The sequence below is a fragment of the Argopecten irradians genome, chromosome 14 (genome assembly GCF_041381155.1).
Source record: "Argopecten irradians isolate NY chromosome 14, Ai_NY, whole genome shotgun sequence".
NCBI classification, from domain to species: Eukaryota; Metazoa; Mollusca; class Bivalvia; order Pectinida; family Pectinidae; genus Argopecten; species Argopecten irradians.
The window spans coordinates 18,708,417-18,728,305 of record NC_091147.1 but is presented as its reverse complement, the minus strand read 5'-3'; the positions used below and the strand labels follow the sequence as shown (position 1 = coordinate 18,728,305).

General features: G+C 36.7%; 1 protein-coding gene across 1 annotated transcript in view; it reads right to left on the bottom strand.

The window, feature by feature from the left end:
* Positions 1-19,889, bottom strand: part of LOC138307083 (disks large 1 tumor suppressor protein-like) — a 47,819-nt gene that overhangs the window by 6,890 nt on the left and 21,040 nt on the right. The window contains exon 3 of the mRNA XM_069247710.1: positions 7,284-7,417. Within this exon, the coding sequence (XP_069103811.1) occupies positions 7,284-7,417 (134 nt within the window). The remainder of the gene's footprint in view (positions 1-7,283; positions 7,418-19,889) is intronic.

The following is a 19,889-nucleotide window of genomic DNA, read 5'->3' as shown; positions in this document are numbered from 1 at the left end:
ATAACTTACATCTACCTTTGGTTGTGTGTTGGTAATTGGTGATAACTTACATCTACCTTTGGTGGTGTGTGTTTGGTGATAACTTACATCTACCTTTGGTTGTGTGTTGGTGATAACTTACATCTACCTTTGGTTGTGTGTTGGTAATTGGTGATAACTTACATCTACCTTTGGTTGTGTGTTGGTAATTGGTGATAACTTACATCTACCTTTGGTTGTGTGTTGGTGATAACTTACATCTACCTTTGGTTGTGTGTTGGTGATAACTTACATCTACCTTTGGTTGTGTGTTGGTGATAACTTACATCTACCTTTGGTTGTGTGTTGGTAATTGGTGATAACTTACATCTACCTTTGGTTGTGTGTTGGTAATTGGTGATAACTTACATCTACCTTTGGTTGTGTGTTGTAATGGTGATAACTTACATCTACCTTTGGTTGTGTGTGTGGTATTGGTGATAACTTACATCTACCTTTGGTTGTGTGTTGGTAATTGGTGATAACTTACATCTACCTTTGGTTGTGTGTTGGTAATTGGTGATAACTTACATCTACCTTTGGTTGTGTGTTGGTAATTGGTGATAACTTACATCTACCTTTGGTTGTGTGTTGGTAATTGGTGATAACTTACATCTACCTTTGGTTGTGTGTTGGTAATTGGTGATAACTTACATCTACCTTTGGTTGTGTGTTGGTGATAACTTACATCTACCTTTGGTTGTGTGTTGGTGATAACTTACATCTACCTTTGGTTGTGTGTTGGTAATTGGTGATAACTTACATCTACCTTTGGTTGTGTGTTGGTGATAACTTACATCTACCTTTGGTGTGTGTTGGTATAACTTACATCTACCTTTGGTTGTGTTGGTAATTGGTGATAACTTACATCTACCTTTGGTTGTGTGTTGGTGATAACTTACATCTACCTTTGGTTGTGTGTTGGTGATGTGATAACTTACATCTACCTTTGGTTGTGTTTGGATAACTTACTCTACCTTTGGTGTGTGTTGGTAATTGGTGATAACTTACATCTACCTTTGGTTGTGTGTTGGTAATTGGTGATAACTTACATCTACCTTTGGTTGTGTGTTGGTGATAACTTACATCTACCTTTGGTTGTGTGTTGGTAATTGGTGATAACTTACATCTACCTTTGGTTGTGTGTTGGTAATTGGTGATAACTTACATCTACCTTTGGTTGTGTGTTGGTAATTGGTGATAACTTACATCTACCTTTGGTTGTGTGTGGTAATTGGTGATAACTTACATCTACCTTTGGTTGTGTGTTGGTAATTGGTGATAACTTACATCTACCTTTGGTTGTGTGTTGGTAATTGGTGATAACTTACATCTACCTTTGGTGGTGTGATGGTAATTGGTGATAACTTACATCTACCTTTGGTTGTGTGTTGGTAATTGGTGATAACTTACATCTACCTTTGGTTGTGTGTTGGTAATTGGTGATAACTTACATCTACCTTTGGTTGTGTGTTGGTAATTGGTGATAACTTACATCTACCTTTGGTTGTGTGTTGGTAATTGGTGATAACTTACATCTACCTTTGGTGGTGTGTTGGTAATTGGTGATAACTTACATCTACCTTTGGTTGTGTGTTGGTGATAACTTACATCTACCTTTGGTTGTGTGTTGGTAATTGGTGATAACTTACATCTACCTTTGGTTGTGTGTTGGTAATTGGTGATAACTTACATCTACCTTTGGTGGTGTGTTGGTAATTGGTGATAACTTACATCTACCTTTGGTTGTGTGTTGGTAATTGGTGATAACTTACATCTACCTTTGGTTGTGTGTGTGGTAATTGGTGATAACTTACATCTACCTTTGGTGTGTGTTGGTAATTGGTGATAACTTACATCTACCTTTGGTGGTGTTGTGTGTTGGTAATTGGTGATAACTTACATCTACCTTTGGTTGTGTGTTGGTGAATTGGTGATAACTTACATCTACCTTTGGTTGTGTGTTGGTAATTGGTGATAACTTACATCTACCTTTGGTTGTGTGTTGGTAATTGGTGATAACTTACATCTACCTTTGGTTGTGTGTTGGTAATTGGTGATAACTTACATCTACCTTTGGTTGTGTGTTGGTAATTGGTGATAACTTACATCTACCTTTGGTTGTGTGTTGGTAATTGGTGATAACTTACATCTACCTTTGGTTGTGTGTTGGTGATAACTTACATCTACCTTTGGTTGTGTGTTGGTGATAACTTACATCTACCTTTGGTTGTGTGTTGTAATGGTGATAACTTACATCTACCTTTGGTTGTGTGTTGTTAATTGGTGATAACTTACATCTACCTTTGGTTGTGTGTTGGTAATTGGTGATAACTTACATCTACCTTTGGTTGTGTGTTGGTAATTGGTGATAACTTACATCTACCTTTGGTTGTGTGTTGGTAATTGGTGATAACTTACATCTACCTTTGGTTGTGTGTTGGTAATTGGTGATAACTTACATCTACCTTTGGTTGTGTGTTGGGTGATAACTTACATCTACCTTTGGTGGTGTGTTTGTAATGGTGATAACTTACATCTACCTTTGGTGTGTGTTGGTAATTGGTGATAACTTACATCTACCTTTGGTTGTGTGTTGGTAATTGGTGATAACTTACATCTACCTTTGGTTGTGTGTTGGTAATTGGTGATAACTTACATCTACCTTTGGTTGTGTGTTGGTAATTGGTGATAACTTACATCTACCTTTGGTTGTGTGTTGGTAATTGGTGATAACTTACATCTACCTTTGGTGGTGTGTTGGTAATTGGTGATAACTTACATCTACCTTTGGTTGTGTGTTGGTAATTGGTGATAACTTACATCTACCTTTGGTTGTGTGTTTGTAATTGGTGATAACTTACATCTACCTTTGGTTGTGTGTTGGTAATTGGTGATAACTTACATCTACCTTTGGTTGTGTGTTGGTAATTGATGATAACTTACATCTACCTTTGGTGGTGTGTTGGTAATTGGTGATAACTTACATCTACCTTTGGTTGTGTGTTGGTAATTGGTGATAACTTACATCTACCTTTGGTTGTGTGTTGGTAATTGGTGATAACTTACATCTACCTTTGGTTGTGTGTGTTGGTAATTGGTGATAACTTACATCTACCTTTGGTTGTGTGTTGGTAATTGGTGATAACTTACATCTACCTTTGGTTGTGTGTGTGGTAATTGGTGATAACTTACATCTACCTTTGGTTGTGTGTTGTTAATTGGTGATAACTTACATCTACCTTTGGTTGTGTGTTGGTAATTGGTGATAACTTACATCTACCTTTGGTTGTGTGTTGGTAATTGGTGATAACTTACATCTACCTTTGGTTGTGTGTTGGTAATTGGTGATAACTTACATCTACCTTTGGTTGTGTGTTGGTAATTGGTGATATAACTTACATCTACCTTTGGTTGTGTGTTGGTAATTGGTGATAACTTACATCTACCTTTGGTGGTGTGTTGGTAATTGGTGATAACTTACATCTACCTTTGGTTGTGTGTTGGTAATTGGTGATAACTTACATCTACCTTTGGTTGTGTGTTGGTAATTGGTGATAACTTACATCTACCTTTGGTTGTGTGTTGGTAATTGGTGATAACTTACATCTACCTTTGGTTGTGTGTTGGTAATTGGTGATAACTTACATCTACCTTTGGTTGTGTGTTGTTAATTGGTGATAACTTACATCTACCTTTGGTTGTGTGTTGGTAATTGGTGATAACTTACATCTACCTTTTTGTTGTGTGTTGGTAATTGGTGATAACTTACATCTACCTTTTTGTTGTGTGTTGGTAATTGGTGATAACTTACATCTACCTTTGGTTGTGTGTTGGTAATTGGTGATAACTTACATCTACCTTTGTGTGTGTGTTGGTAATTGGTGATAACTTACATCTACCTTTGGTTGTGTGTTGGTAATTGGTGATAACTTACATCTACCTTTGGTTGTGTGTTGGTAATTGGTGATAACTTACATCTACCTTTGGTGGTGTGTTGTTAATTGGTGATAACTTACATCTACCTTTGGTTGTGTGTTGGTAATTGGTGATAACTTACATCTACCTTTGGTTGTGTGTTGGTAATTGGTGATAACTTACATCTACCTTTGGTTGTGTGTTGGTAATTGGTGATAACTTACATCTACCTTTGGTTGTGTGTTGGTAATTGGTGATAACTTACATCTACCTTTGGTTGTGTGTTGGTAATTGGTGATAACTTACATCTACCTTTGGTTGTGTGTTGGTAATTGGTGATAACTTACATCTACCTTTGGTTGTGTGTTGGTAATTGGTGATAACTTACATCTACCTTTGGTTGTGTGTTGGTAATTGGTGATAACTTACATCTACCTTTGGTTGTTGTTGTATGGTGATAACTTACATCTACCTTTGGTTGGTGTTGTAATTGGTGATAACTTACATCTACCTTTGGTTGTGTGTTGGTAATTGGTGATAACTTACATCTACCTTTGGTTGTGTGTTGGTAATTGGTGATAACTTACATCTACCTTTGGTTGTGTGTTGGTAATTGGTGATAACTTACATCTACCTTTGGTTGTGTGTTGGTTTGGTATAACTTGGTGATAATTGGTGATAACTTACATCTACCTTTGGTTGTGTGTTGGTAATTGGTGATAACTTACATCTACCTTTGGTTGTGTGTTGGTAATTGGTGATAACTTACATCTACCTTTGGTTGTGTGTTGGTAATTGGTGATAACTTACATCTACCTTTGGTTGTGTGTTGTAATTGGTGATAACTTACATCTACCTTTGGTTGTGTGTTGGTAATTGGTGATAACTTACATCTACCTTTGGTTGTGTGTTGGTAATTGGTGATAACTTACATCTACCTTTGGTTGTGTGTTGGTAATTGGTGATAACTTACATCTACCTTTGGTTGTGTGTTTGGTAATTGGTGATAACTTACATCTACCTTTGGTTGTGTGTTGGTAATTGGTGATAACTTACATCTACCTTTGGTTGTGTGTTGGTAATTGGTGATAACTTACATCTACCTTTGGTGGTGTGTTGGTAATTGGTGATAACTTACATCTACCTTTGGTGGTGTGTTGGTAATTGGTGATATAAACTTACATATCTACCTTTGGTTGTGTGTTGGTAATTGGTGATAACTTACATCTACCTTTGGTGGTGTTTGTTAATTGGTGATAACTTACATCTACCTTTGGTGGTGTGTTGGTAATTGGTGATAACTTACATCTACCTTTGGTGGTGTGTTGTTAATTGGTGATAACTTACATCTACCTTTGGTGGTGTGTTTGGTAATTGGTGATAACTTACATCTACCTTTGTGTGTGTCTTGTTGTTAATTGGTGATAACTTACATCTACCTTTGGTGGTGTGTTGGTAATTGGTGATAACTTACATCTACCTTTGGTGGTGTGTTGGTAATTGGTGATAACTTACATCTACCTTTGGTTGTGTGTTGGTAATTGGTGATAACTTACATCTACCTTTGGTGGTGTGTTGGTAATTGGTGATAACTTACATCTACCTTTGGTGGTGTGTTGGTAATTGGTGATAACTTACATCTACCTTTGGTGGTGTGTTGGTAATTGGTGATAACTTACATCTACCTTTGGTGGTGTGTTGGTAATTGGTGATAACTTACATCTACCTTTGGTGGTGTGTTGGTAATTGGTGATAACTTACATCTACCTTTGGTGGTGTGTTGGTAATTGGTGATAACTTACATCTACCTTTGGTGGTGTGTTGGTAATTGGTGATAACTTACATCTACCTTTGGTGGTGTGTTGGTAATTGGTGATAACTTACATCTACCTTTGGTGGTGTGTTGGTAATTGGTGATAACTTACATCTACCTTTGGTGGTGTGTTGTGATATTGGTTTTTTTGGTGTGTGTGGTAATTGGTGATAACTTACATCTACCTTTGGTGGTGTTTGGTAATTGGTGATAACTTACATCTACCTTTGGTGGTGTGTTGGTAATTGGTGATAACTTACATCTACCTTTGGTGTGTGTAATGGTGATAACTTACATCTACCTTTGGTGGTGTGTTGGTAATTGGTGATAACTTACATCTACCTTTGGTTGTGTGTTGGTAATTGGTGATAACTTACATCTACCTTTGGTGGTGTGTTGGTAATTGGTGATAACTTACATCTACCTTTGGTTGTGTGTTGGTAATTGGTGATAACTTACATCTACCTTTGGTTGTGTGTTGTAATTGGTGATAACTTACATCTACCTTTGGTTGTGTGTTGGTAATTGGTGATAACTTACATCTACCTTTGGTTGTGTGTTGGTAATTGGTGATAACTTACATCTACCTTTGGTTGTGTGTTGGTAATTGGTGATAACTTACATCTACCTTTGGTTGTGTGTTGGTAATTGGTGATAACTTACATCTACCTTTGGTTGTGTGTTGGTAATTGGTGATAACTTACATCTACCTTTGGTTGTGTGTTGGTAATTGGTGATAACTTACATCTACCTTTGGTGGTGTGTGTTGGTAATTGGTGATAACTTACATCTACCTTTGGTTGTGTGTTGGTAATTGGTGATAACTTACATCTACCTTTGGTTGTGTGTTGGTAATTGGTGATAACTTACATCTACCTTTGGTGGTGTGTTGGTAATTGGTGATAACTTACATCTACCTTTGGTTGTGTGTTGGTAATTGGTGATAACTTACATCTACCTTTGGTTGTGTGTTGGTGATAACTTACATCTACCTTTGGTTGTGTGTTGGTAATTGGTGATAACTTACATCTACCTTTGGTTGTGTGTTGTGATAACTTACATCTACCTTTGGTGTGTGATAACTTACATCTACCTTTGGTGGTGTGTTGGTGATTGGTGATAACTTACATCTACCTTTGGTGGTGTGTTGTTAATTGGTGATAACTTAATACATCTACCTTTGGTTGTGTGTTGGTAATTGGTGATAACTTGCATCTACCTTTGGTGGTGTGTTGGTGATAACTTACATCTACCTTTGGTGGTGTGTTGGTAATTGGTGATAACTTACATCTACCTTTGGTTGTGTGTTGTTAATTGGTGATAACTTACATCTACCTTTGGTTGTGTGTTGGCACTTGGTGATAACTTACATCTACCTTTGGTTGTGTGTTGGTAATTGGTGATAACTTACATCTACCTTTGGTTGTGTGTTGGTAATTGGTGATAACTCACATCTACCTTTGGTGGTGTGTTGGTTATTGGTGATAACTTACGTCTACCTTTGGTGGTGTGTTGTTAATTGGTGATAACTTACATCTACCTTTGGTTGTGTGTTTGTAATTGGGGGTTCCTGTTCCCATTTGCTGGCTATCCGTAATGTCTCCAGCGTCTTCTGTTGTGTAGATTTACTATCGTCTAACAGTGTACACTCATAGAATTCTTGGATATCTGTAACAAACAACAGGCACATTTAACAAACAGGTGACAGCAGATTTACAAAATATTCATCAGGATTACATAACCACATATTACCAAAAAAACACATTTTTCCAAATTTTCCAATCACTTATTCAACGACAAAAAAAAAGTTCTTTGCTTCAGCATAACAAAAATCAATAATGTTTCTGTACGTTTCTATATCCTAAAGCAGAATTTTAAAGTTAATATATCTCTATCTACTATTACATAGCCTGAAATGGTATGCTCTTTTTACTTCATAACTGGCAATTTTGGGAATCCTCCCATAGAGTAGAACGTTCAGTTTGGTGCGGTGATCAATCTAGGTGAATATCCTGTGCCCAGAAAAAGAACGTGTACAATTTCTTGAAATGGGTCACTTCTTAACTATATACCACTCAACGATTTTGGTGATTTCAATGAAAAGGACCAATGAAATATATTGAGGTTGATCACTGCGACAATAATGATGAACAATTAACCACAATTGAATATCATTAAAATATTCCTACAACATTTAAACGGAAATGCATGTAAAATTTTGCATGAATATATATATATATATATAGGCTTTGCCTGCTGCCCAATCCAAGTTCTTCTTGATTTAATGAAATATTTTGAAATGAAATGAAATCATAAAAAATATTATTTAGTTATTTAATTACCATTCCGTAAAAAAGACAAAAGCTTTTGCATTTACTAAACTGGGATATGAAAGGTTCTGTCTAAAATAACAGATCTGATACCCAATAAAGCAACCCTTTCTATATACTGTTAGACTAAAAGACTTCATTTCATTCTTAGTCATAAGAATATTTCAAGTCCTTGTGTAGAATTATTTCCAATGAGTATCATTTAATTTTCAGACATGCATCCGTTCAGAGCCGGATATTTGAATAGGTAGGTTGAAGAAAACGAGAGATACACAAGTTTTCCACATAGAATAAAACTGACTGCTACATAACTGGTATCTTATACAGGACATTGACTTTATAAATACGTTATTGTGGCACCGTGACAGCTGAAACATCGTGTACCACCAGAGGGCAGCACCAATCTCTGCCTCAGTCATTACACTGCCTCCGTGGTACCCTCTGACGAAGAGTCAATCGAGGACTTGAATAATTACATGTGCTGTGTAATTAAGACAAGAGAGTAGAGCCACAAATTGATTTGAAGAGGCCTGAATGGACACGCATAGACAATGGAGTGTACAAGTGAGACCAGCAGAAGTGTACCGTATCAATCAGATTCCAGTCAATAACTCGCTTCATTGTGTAAACAACACCAGACAAACTGCTCATAGATGGCAGCCATTACTGCCCTAATGATTCAACATAATACTCATGAGTGTTATTAATGTCCAGGTAGGAAACTCTGTCTCCATGACACTTCCACTATATCTATAATAATGGCTGAAGTAATTATCAATAAAGATAATTGAAATAAAAAGATTTTTAAGTAAAGACAAAACTAATTGTTGTTTGCTTAATTGCTACAAAGGTTACAACTATCACAACTTCACTTCCGATAATGATAAATCAAAAATATATTTGGGTCTTAAATGAATGTTCATTTCATATGTTTTGGCAAGCAAAAATAAAGTATGAAATGAATACAAATTTAGAATATTTTTTATCACCTAACATAACCTGGCTTACAAATGATTATAACCTGGCTTACAAATGATTAAAACCTGGCATACAAATGATTAAAACCTGGCTTGCAAATGATTATAACTTGGCTTACAAAAGATTATAACCTGGCTTACAAATTATTATAACTTGGCTTACAAATGATTATAACTTGGCTTACAAATGATTATAACCTGGCTTACAAAAGATTATAACCTGGCTTACAAATTATTATAACTTAGCTTACAAATGATTATAACTTGGCTTACAAATGATTATAACCTGGCTTACAAATGATTATAACCTGGCTTACAAATGATTATAACCTGGCTTACAAATTATTATAACCTGGCTTACAAATTATTGTAACTTGGCTTACAAATGATTATAACCTGGCTTACAAATTATTATAACTTGGCTTACAAATGATTATAACCTGGCTTACAAATGATTATAACTTGGCTTACAAATGATTATAACCTAGCTTACAAATGACTATAACCTGGCTTACAAATGACTATAACTTGGCTTACAAATGATTATAACCTAGCTTACAAATGACTATAGCCTGGCTTATAGATGATTATAATTTTCACTTTTTAACCTCATGACTACTATAAGTATAACTAAAAAAACCTCACTTACGACTAAGTATAAAATCCAGTGCCCTGGCCTCTTCCGGCCTTTCCTCTATTAGCTCCATTATAACGCCACATTCACAAGGACCGATTTGAAGCTTAGTTTATAATCACACAACTGTCAATTCAAGCTTATACCCCAAGGACTCAAGTAACTCAGTAAGATTAGCCATCAAGTCCAGAGATCAACACATATTGACCAATGGTCAAGGAACTGTGGAAATGGTCAAGACCAAACCACTTACATTAGACTGCAATCAATGAAACTCAAATGATCAGAAAATAAGGTCAGAAAATCTTCAGGTCACTTATTAATCTGTGATATCACAAACCAAAACAGATAATCCTTAAAGAATAGCACAAAAGAACATAACTTGATTCACAGAAATGAAAAAGAAAAAAGAAAAAAATTTTAATCAAGTGATTAAAGTGAACAGTCGGGCAAGGATGGCTAAAGTCGGTAAAAATGGTGTGAATGTATCCAGTATAATTTCTTATGAAATGGAAAAATAAAATCTCTCGTCAAAATCTGTCTGCGTGCGAAGAAATTAATTTAAAGTATGGAAATTCTAAAACGTCCTCCCGGCTCACTATGTCCGTGGTTACATTTCCACGCAGCCTCGCTTTCAATGCTTTCAATTTTTCTTTACTTTAATGGTCAGAACTGGGAAACTAAGCAGAACTTGGCCGTCGTATTAATGTGCGAGAACTTTTGGAAGGCCAATGAACGCATTTAGACTGGTTTTCTTTGCCCGACTATTCACTTTAATTATATCAAGAAAATAAAAGATTCTCACATGGGTCAATTTATAGTAGATATGGATATCTGAATCTGAAGGAAAGATTATGACTGGTTGATCAGAATGAGACTTGCTAAGTGTTGATCAACTTAATTACTACAAGATCCAAGATATGTGCAAAGACCTCACGTAGGTTGCCATTAGCTTATATGGTAAGATTATCATACTTTTTCATACAGAATGCAGGATAGGGATAGCAGGGAAGTGGGTACAAAATGTGGCCATATAAAGTCCGCTGCCAACTGTAAACACAAACCAGACATGTTTGTTAGAAATGAGGACAGGATTGGACGGAACAGGAAGGAGATGTACAACCCTATATACCCGGTGTCATAACAGCAGCAACATACATGTCAACAAGAAGTTTCAGTGGCAGTTATTTTGAATACGGCAGTCTAAAGAAGTAAATACATTGCCCATCTTAAACCTACATATATACACTGGAGTCACAAGCCTTATTTGATTACAATGCCTGAGTATTCAATACACGAAACAAAGGAAGACAAATGTGTCTGTACGGGTAAACCCAGTTTATCCTAGATAGGTCTGTACCCATGCACTGCCAAACACCAGAAATATGAGACAGCTACAGTTTTTTTAAAAGTTTGGTGATTAAACCTGATAAAGAGGAGAAAATAAGCCTGATCAAGTTAATTATGTAGATCTGTAACCCTGGTAACAATAAGTCTGACGAAGCTATGAACTGTAACACTGGTAACAATAAGTCTGATGAAGCTATGACCTGTAACCCTGGTAACAATAAGTCTGATTAAGCTATGATCTGTAACCCTGGTAACAATAAGTCTGGTGAAGCTATGACCTGTAACCCTGGTAACAATAAGTCTGATGAAGCTTTGACCTTTAACCCTGGTAACAATAAGTCTGATGAAGCTATGACCTGTAACCCTGGTAACAATAAGTCTGATGAAGCTATGATCTGTAACCCTGGTAACAATAAGTCTGGTGAAGCTATGACCTGTAACCCTGGTAAAAATAAGTCTGATGAAGCTATGATCTGTAACCCTGGTAACAATAAGTCTGATGAAACTATGATCTGTAACCCTGGTAACATTAAGTCTGATGAAGCTATGATCTGTAATCCTGGTAACAATAAGTCTGACGAAGCTATGATCTGTAACCCTGGTAATAATAAGTCTGATGAAGCTATGATCTGTAACCCTGGTAACAATAAGTCTGATGAAGCTATGATCTGTAACCCTGGTAACAATAAGTCTGATGAAGCTATGATCTGTAACCCTGGTAACAATAAGTCTGATGAAGCTATGATCTGTAACCCTGGTAAAAATAAGTCTGATGAAGCTATGATCTGTAACCCTGGTAACAATAAGTTTGATGAAACTATGATCTGTAACCCTGGTAACATTAAGTCTGATGAAGCTATGATCTGTAATCCTGGTAACAATAAGTCTGTCGAAGCTATGATCTGTAATCCTGGTAAAAATAAATCTGATGAAGCTATGATCTGTAACCCTGGTAACAATAAGTCTGATGAAGCTATGATCTGTAACCCTGGTAACAATAAGTCTGATGAAACTAGGATCTGTAACCCTGGTAACAATAAGTCTGACGAAGCTATGATCTGTAACCCTGGTAAAAATAAGTCTGATGAAGCTATGATCTGTAACCCTGGTAATAATAAGTCTGATGAAGCTATGATCTGTAACCCTGGTAACAATAAGTCTGATGAAGCTATGATCTGTAACCCTGGTAAAAATAAGTCTGATGAAGCTATGATCTGTAACCCTGGTAACAATAAGTCTGATGAAGCTATGATCTGTAACCCTGGTAACAACTAGAACACTGACACGTCAGAAAGGGCCCCGCTATGTGTCTGACGTGCTTAAGTGGAAAAGTAGTATTTTGACAACGAATTCTTCCGTGTTAGCTATATGTTGCTAATAAATAATTAATGTCAACATTAATTGGGAAACCGATGATGGTACATTATTATAATTCTTTGGAAAAAGTCTTCCAAGTATTTAACTTGAATCCTGATTCCAAGCTAACATTACATTAAGAGCATACAATTAACTCAAATAAATTTGACCTTGACCTTTGACTTAGTAACCTTGGCCCATGACCTTACCTTTGGACAGTCAACTCCTTGTTTAATTCTGAACAACTTTGCATCATAATGTTATAACAAAATGTTTATCAGTTAAGAGCAACAACATTGTGATAAATGTTAAAATCCAAGATGGCCGATTTTTTAATTTAATTTCAGCCTGAAAAATTACCAAGCAGATCTAGGATGGATGGGGAATCATCATGTAAAATATGGGGAAAATACTCCACTCCCTTCCATCATTAATGTGCAAAAGAAAAAAAACAGACAGACGGACGGACGGACGGACGGACGGACGGACGGACGGACGGACGGACGGACGGACAGACGGACGGACAACCTGATTACTATAGGGCACCCACATCTCGATGCGGGGCCCTAATAAGTCTGATGAAGCTAGCTTTGACCTATAACCCTGTTGCACTTATTGAGAAGGCAGAACAGCTAAAGAGCTGTGGTGTCTGATGGTGGTACCACCTACCGTATTTTCCGGAGTATAAGCCGCTACTTTTTTCCCTGAAAATCGGGAGTGCGGCATATACACCAGTGCGACTTATCTGTGGACGAAAACCAAAATCTGACGATGTTTTGGCATTATTACGTCGTGATTCACATGTGAAAATCGTAAGTTTTACTCGCCAGTTTTGTAAAGTTATACATCGAACAAATCACTGTAAAAGTGTTTAAAAGATAAAATATGCAATGAAAATATATTAAAGATGAAAATGATTACGTATCAGATGCATGTTCATTCGTAAAATTGTTTAATTCAAGGAAAATCCGCCGACTGAAACGTGTTTGTTTACTAGCGCAACACAATAGCGGTTTAGTAAAGTTATACATCGAAAATATCACTGTAAAAGTGTTTAAACGATATAATATGTGATGAAAATATAATTGAGATAAAAATAATAACGTACCAGATACATGTTCAATCGTAAAATTGTTTAATTCATGGAAAATCGGCCGACTGAAGCGTGGTTGTTTACAGTCACAACACAATGGCGGACTGATTTCGCTATCGATTTGCTGCAGGATCGTTACCAAGAAAATAATAACTAAAACGTCAAAAACCATCAAATATCAAACAATAAGTTAAATATATTATTTAAATATTATTTGAGTGAAAGAAATGTCCGCAGACAGGGAAAAAACAATCTTCTGAATGACTGCTAAATATAACTTGCACACGTGTTACACACGGTCAACATGTGTATTTCTCAGAATCCTGTCGCTGTGACTTCAATGAAATAATCGGCAGTCAAGTTTATAGTGTGAATTACATGTAATATAGAACATTTAATCGATCTCTGCAGCGGCAAACACCGCGAAATCATATCCGGAAGTTTACAAAAATAAGGCTTCGGTGAATTGCATCATGGGATGGCAAGTTGAGAGAGAACACTCTAAACGAAGTCAATTTTAGGTTAATGATAGTCTTGATAATAAAGTAATCCTATACACATCAATATAATTAATACGCGAAGTATATCAAAATAGATATAAAAGAAAATCGTATGCATATTGAGGAAAGTATTTTAACCGGCATGTTGAAATATGAGAGAGAGTAAGCGTGAATTCGTACGGCCGCCATGTTTGTTTACACACAAGAAGTCTTACGTAATGGCAGAGTAAACAACGAACAGAAACATGACCAAATCAATTTTGCTAAAGATATTTACATCATTGTGAGTTTTATTTGTTATACATTTACAGAACAAGTTTACAGACAATTTTCGTGATTCTAATCGATCGATAAGCATTACCGTGCTTCATTAGAGATCGATCGTATACACAGAGGGTTGCGTGGGTGCATGGGCCTAACTTTTGGTTGCGGCTTATGTAACGGTGCGTCTTATGTGTGTACAAAACCTGAAAAAATCGTAAAAAAGGCCTCTGCGGCTTGTACACAGGTGCGACTTATTGTCCGGAAAATACGGTATAAGTCTGTCACTGACTCAAATTATAACACTCCTTATCCACTATCCATTCAACTGCTTCCTTGACCACGAATGTCAGATGTGTTTTACCACCCACTGACCTACTGCTACCTGTTGCATGTAAGATGTAATTTCTCAAATGTTGGTGTATTCCCTGAACGTTGTAAACAAGTTGTTCTGCCCCACCGAAATGTCCCCACAGGAATCATTTGGTGGCAAGGATCAATACATCTGATAGGAGTCTGGTCCCCACCTCCTTGGCTCCGTCATATAACACTGACAACATGTAATCATATAACCTCTGACAGTGCCCAAGTACTGTCATCACTTTCGGAGGCTATTCATCATCACCATGGCAACATGTCTCTGTCTTCTATCAAATATAATGTTGACACCTATGTGTTTTTGCAGCACACTGCATCCAATATTTTAAGTTAAAACGCCCTTATTTTGACAGCTAATATAAACACTATTCTAATGACTCTATTGTAACAGTCACCGACTGCTCATCAACTTTACCCGTATAGGTACCGTCATCGTCATCTCATTCTGTCATCGGTCATGTCATCAAACATATCATCAAAAAACGTTAGAAAACAACGTTATCAGCAACTAAATATACATAAGGGATGACATTGGCAAAATATGTCTTCCTTCAGTGCACATGTATATCTTTTATAATAATGTCTTACTGAAATGAATCTATTCATCGAGAACAGTAAAGGATGGCTTCAGAATCAAGCCTACATGCTCTCCAAGCCAACATTCGATCAGGCTAGTCCTGTCAAACGTCTGTCAAAATTTAAAAGATTTCCAGGGAAAATCCTGGCATGTTGTCTAGAATGCTGGGTATTTATGTACATGTTGATACCTAGTCTTGGTATGAATACACTCAGCCAAAGTGTGCAATTTCTTCCAAAATTTTACATACTAGCTATATATATATATGCAAGTTAGTACCATATATATGTACATAGCTGGCACCACAGGAGGATAAAACTGCAGACAATGTCTATAGCTCTATATACCACATTAATATCTACCTACTCAACAGACAACTTCTTGGTTCAGGTTCTTCCACTAACACAAGTGCATGATACAGTATTCTCAGTTTTCCCTTTTGTCTTTCTCAGTTCCTTCATTCTTTTTTGGTTTTTTTCTTCAAGAAAAGACATATCTAAATTCCCATCCCTATATACTCCATAATGTTTGGTGAATTTACATCTATGATATTGCTCTAGCATTACTAGCATCACTTAGTAATGTTTTAGTTACTGTAGCGCATTGTTACATTTTAATTAGTTGTTAGTGTTACCTTAATCAACTGTAACATAAAAAGTGTCTGTCATTCTATCATGGACAGAACTGTTCAGGTGACTGACTCATACCCACAAATCACTGTTATGTTTGTTTTCATAAGTTACAGCAGCAACCGTCCCTATAAAAGAAGGTATTGACTGGTAGTTGACAAAGGAAAGCTTTCATCTGTAATAATACTGATGCTACCAGACAGGTAACTCAGTGTAAGGGTAAGTCAGTGGTTAATACAGATCCCTTCCAGTGTAAATAGGGCAAACACAATCCGTAGAGGCCCACCAGATGCCCACCTGAGGCCCATATATGTTTAATTATTGGCCACCAGTATATCGATGTACTGGCCTTGTGGGCTATGTGGAGATCTCCATATAGCCCACAAGGCCAACCAAAGATCCATTTTGGAGTAAAGAGTAAAGACCCATTTAAGGCTGCACTAGATATACTGGCCAACAGGTCCACAAGGCTAATTACAAAGGCCCGTTTAAGGCTGAAATAGTAGTCAACAGGCCCACAATTAAGGATACTTACTGCCTGAAGAACCCTACCTAAGGCCTATGTAAAGTTATGCTGCTGAGATATATCCTCATGAGGCCAACACAAGGCTACACTGCCAGCAAATATTAGAAATCTAAGTTTACTGTTTACACACTGTCTCTTGGGCTAAAAAACGGTTTCCAAATAGCTGTCATATCCAATTGTAGAAACATTTTAACAGATTTTCCAGGTCAACAAACCCATTTCCCAAAATCTAACCACAGTCACTTCAGTACTTAGCTTCTGTACATCTAGCTTGTTCATTAATCAATGTGTTAAAAGCTGTATTACATATCTAGCTATTCCTAAGTCTTTCTTTTTCAGCTAGGATAATGTTCATTTACAGAAATGAAAATGTTACTCATGCCTCAAATTTAAAATAATAGTCAATCAATAATTACTTGTCACAGGATGAAGCCAAATTCCACGACAATACATCCTCACAAAAAACAAATCCAACAAGCCAAAACATGTATCTGATACATAATCTGAAATGGTTCCATATTCAAGTCAAATTTTACATATTTAAGCATCTGATTTTTATCAATAAGGTCAGTGCTATTATACAAATCAATGGCTGCAATGGGACAAATCAGGTCCAGTTTCCTTAATAACTGATTTCAAACTTTCTTTTTCTTCCCTTTAAACTTTCTTGTTCTTCCCATGAACGGTCATTGCTATCATTCCCTTCAACATGACATAGTCACACAATCTACATACATCTAAGATTTAGAAAAACATTTTTTTCTTTAAACAATAATTTGAGATCATAGTTGAGTCATGAACACTTAATCCAAAAGTTTATTGATTCAAGCTGAATCGTTATTCATCCATAACTTTTATATCTATTTCAACAAAACCTTAATCCTTTTGTGAAGTAGATTTCCAAAGCTATAATAGAACCCAGATATTAAAATCATATTTCCATGACACCAACTGATAACAGTCAGCGAAGCAGAACAGTTCAATTTTCTATTGTCAACAACCACCAACAAGAGCGAGCTAGCCAGAACATATTTATGGGTGTTAGGAACAGATCTATACACAGATAGGAATATATGACCAGAAAAATGAACAATATTGTAGCAACACATTACAGGGTATAGGAGACTACAAGTTATTGTTTGACACAGCTATCGGGCAAGATCTCCATCAGTATCAGCACCAAGTTTAAACTCACGGGAGTACATCCGGGTCTCACAAACTCTTCATAAAACCAATACAACAATCAAGTGTACTAAACACCCAGATGGCCATATAATCAACTTATCCAATAATCCAATATATTTTCAGACATTTATTTTCTAAATTACATAGAGTATATGAAAACTGGCATTATTTTCACATTTTCAGACTTTAGCTTGAATGATCAATAGAAGCTATCAGTTGTACCAAATGTGCAGTGCTAGCTAGCCAACGTAAACAGGCCCACCAACAGTAGCCAAGACAATCCTCATCACTGTATACATAGCCTAGTCCTAGATCTCAGAGACAACTGCTTTATTAAACTATCTTACACATAACTTAGAATTACTTAAATATACCTGTTGAAAGCATATAAAATGTCGCCTTTATTAGCAAATATGTGTCAGAACAAAACAATGACAAGAAGACAGTAATATTTTCATTATTAGCCATCACACGTGACAAACCAAAGGACTAACAGATATTATGATCAATCCAGACAATACTGATATCAAACAGGGAAAACCATATCTATTACGCTGAAACTATACTGATATCAAACAGGGAAAACCATATCTATTACGCTGAAACTATACTGATATCAAACAGGGAAAACCATATCTATTACGCTGAAACTATACTGATATCAAACAGGGAAAACCATATCTATCACGCTGAAACTATACTGATATCAAACAGGGAAAACCATATCTATCACGCTGAAACTATACTGATATCAAACAGGGAAAACCATATCTATCACGCTGAAACTATACTGATATCAAACAGGGAAAACCATATCTATCACGCTGAAACTATACTGATATCAAACAGGGAAAACCATATCTATCACGCTGAAACTATACTGATATAAAACAGGGAAAACCATATCTATCACGCTGAAACTATACTGATATCAAACAGGGAAAACCATATCTATCACGCTGAAACTATACTGATATCAAACAGGGAAAACCATATCTATCATGCTGAAACTATACTGATATCAAACAGGGAAAACCATATCTATCATGCTGAAAATGTCACGTCACAACAAACCTGATCACCTGTCAGGACAATTTATGCAGTTTCTTACAAATGACCTATATCCTAGTATACGCATGACCTACATCCAAGAACACCAATGACCTACATCCAAGTACACCAATGACCTTCATCCAAGTACACCAATGACCTTCATCCAAGCATACATGACCTACATCCAAGTATACACATGACCTAAAGCCAAGAAAACATGACCTACATCACTGTACATGCATGACCTTATTTTCCTGTATACCTGTGACCTATATCCCTGTACACATTACTTACATCACTGTACACAGAACCTACAACCCAGTACACATGACCTACATCAAGTACACATGACCTACATCCAAGTACACATGACCTACATCAAAGTACACATGACCTACATCAAAGTATACATGACCTACAACAAAGCACACATGACCTACTTCAAAGTACATATGACCTACATCAAAGTACACCAATGACCTACATTCAAGCACACATGACCTTCATCCCAGTACACATGACCTACATCCAAGTGCACATGACCTACATCAAAGTACACATGACCTGCAGTAAAGTGTACATGACTTAAATCCTCGTACACATGGCCTACATCCAAGAATACACATGACCTGCATCCAAGTATACACATGACCTACATCCAAGTTTACACATGACCTACATCCAAGTTTACACATGACCTACATGTATACACATGACCTACCAGTGGCGTAGGAAGATGAAACGTAATGGGGGGCAAAGGTCCTCAATATTTTGTACATCCCCCCCCCCCGCCGCACCTACAGGAGGAGATTCATTCAACTCCCAACCATATATGCTTCATGTACATTTTTCATATATCATTAAATCTAATCCCTGTACACATTTATAAACAGTGGGGTCACTAAAAAGAAATTACCGAATATGCAAATTGGCTAAATTAGCGTGTGAGCCTCGAAGGCGCGAGATTTTGGTGTTTTAGGGGTCTGAGGGTGACCTCCGGGAAAAAATATTGTAATTTAGAATGGCTGAGATGAGTTTTACAATGTATTTTGATGATTTTGCGAGTGCTCGAAAGCGCGAGATTTTGGTGTTTGGGGGGTCCAGGGCCTCCCCCAGGAAAATATTACGATTTAGAAAAGCTTAAATGAGTTTTGATGAATTTGCGAGCGCCCGAAAACGCGAGATTTTGGTGATTGGGGGGTCCGGGGGTCTCCCCCAGAAAAAAAAATACGATTTAGAAAGGCTTAGATGAGTATTACGATGCATTTTGATGAATTTGCGAGCTCTGAAA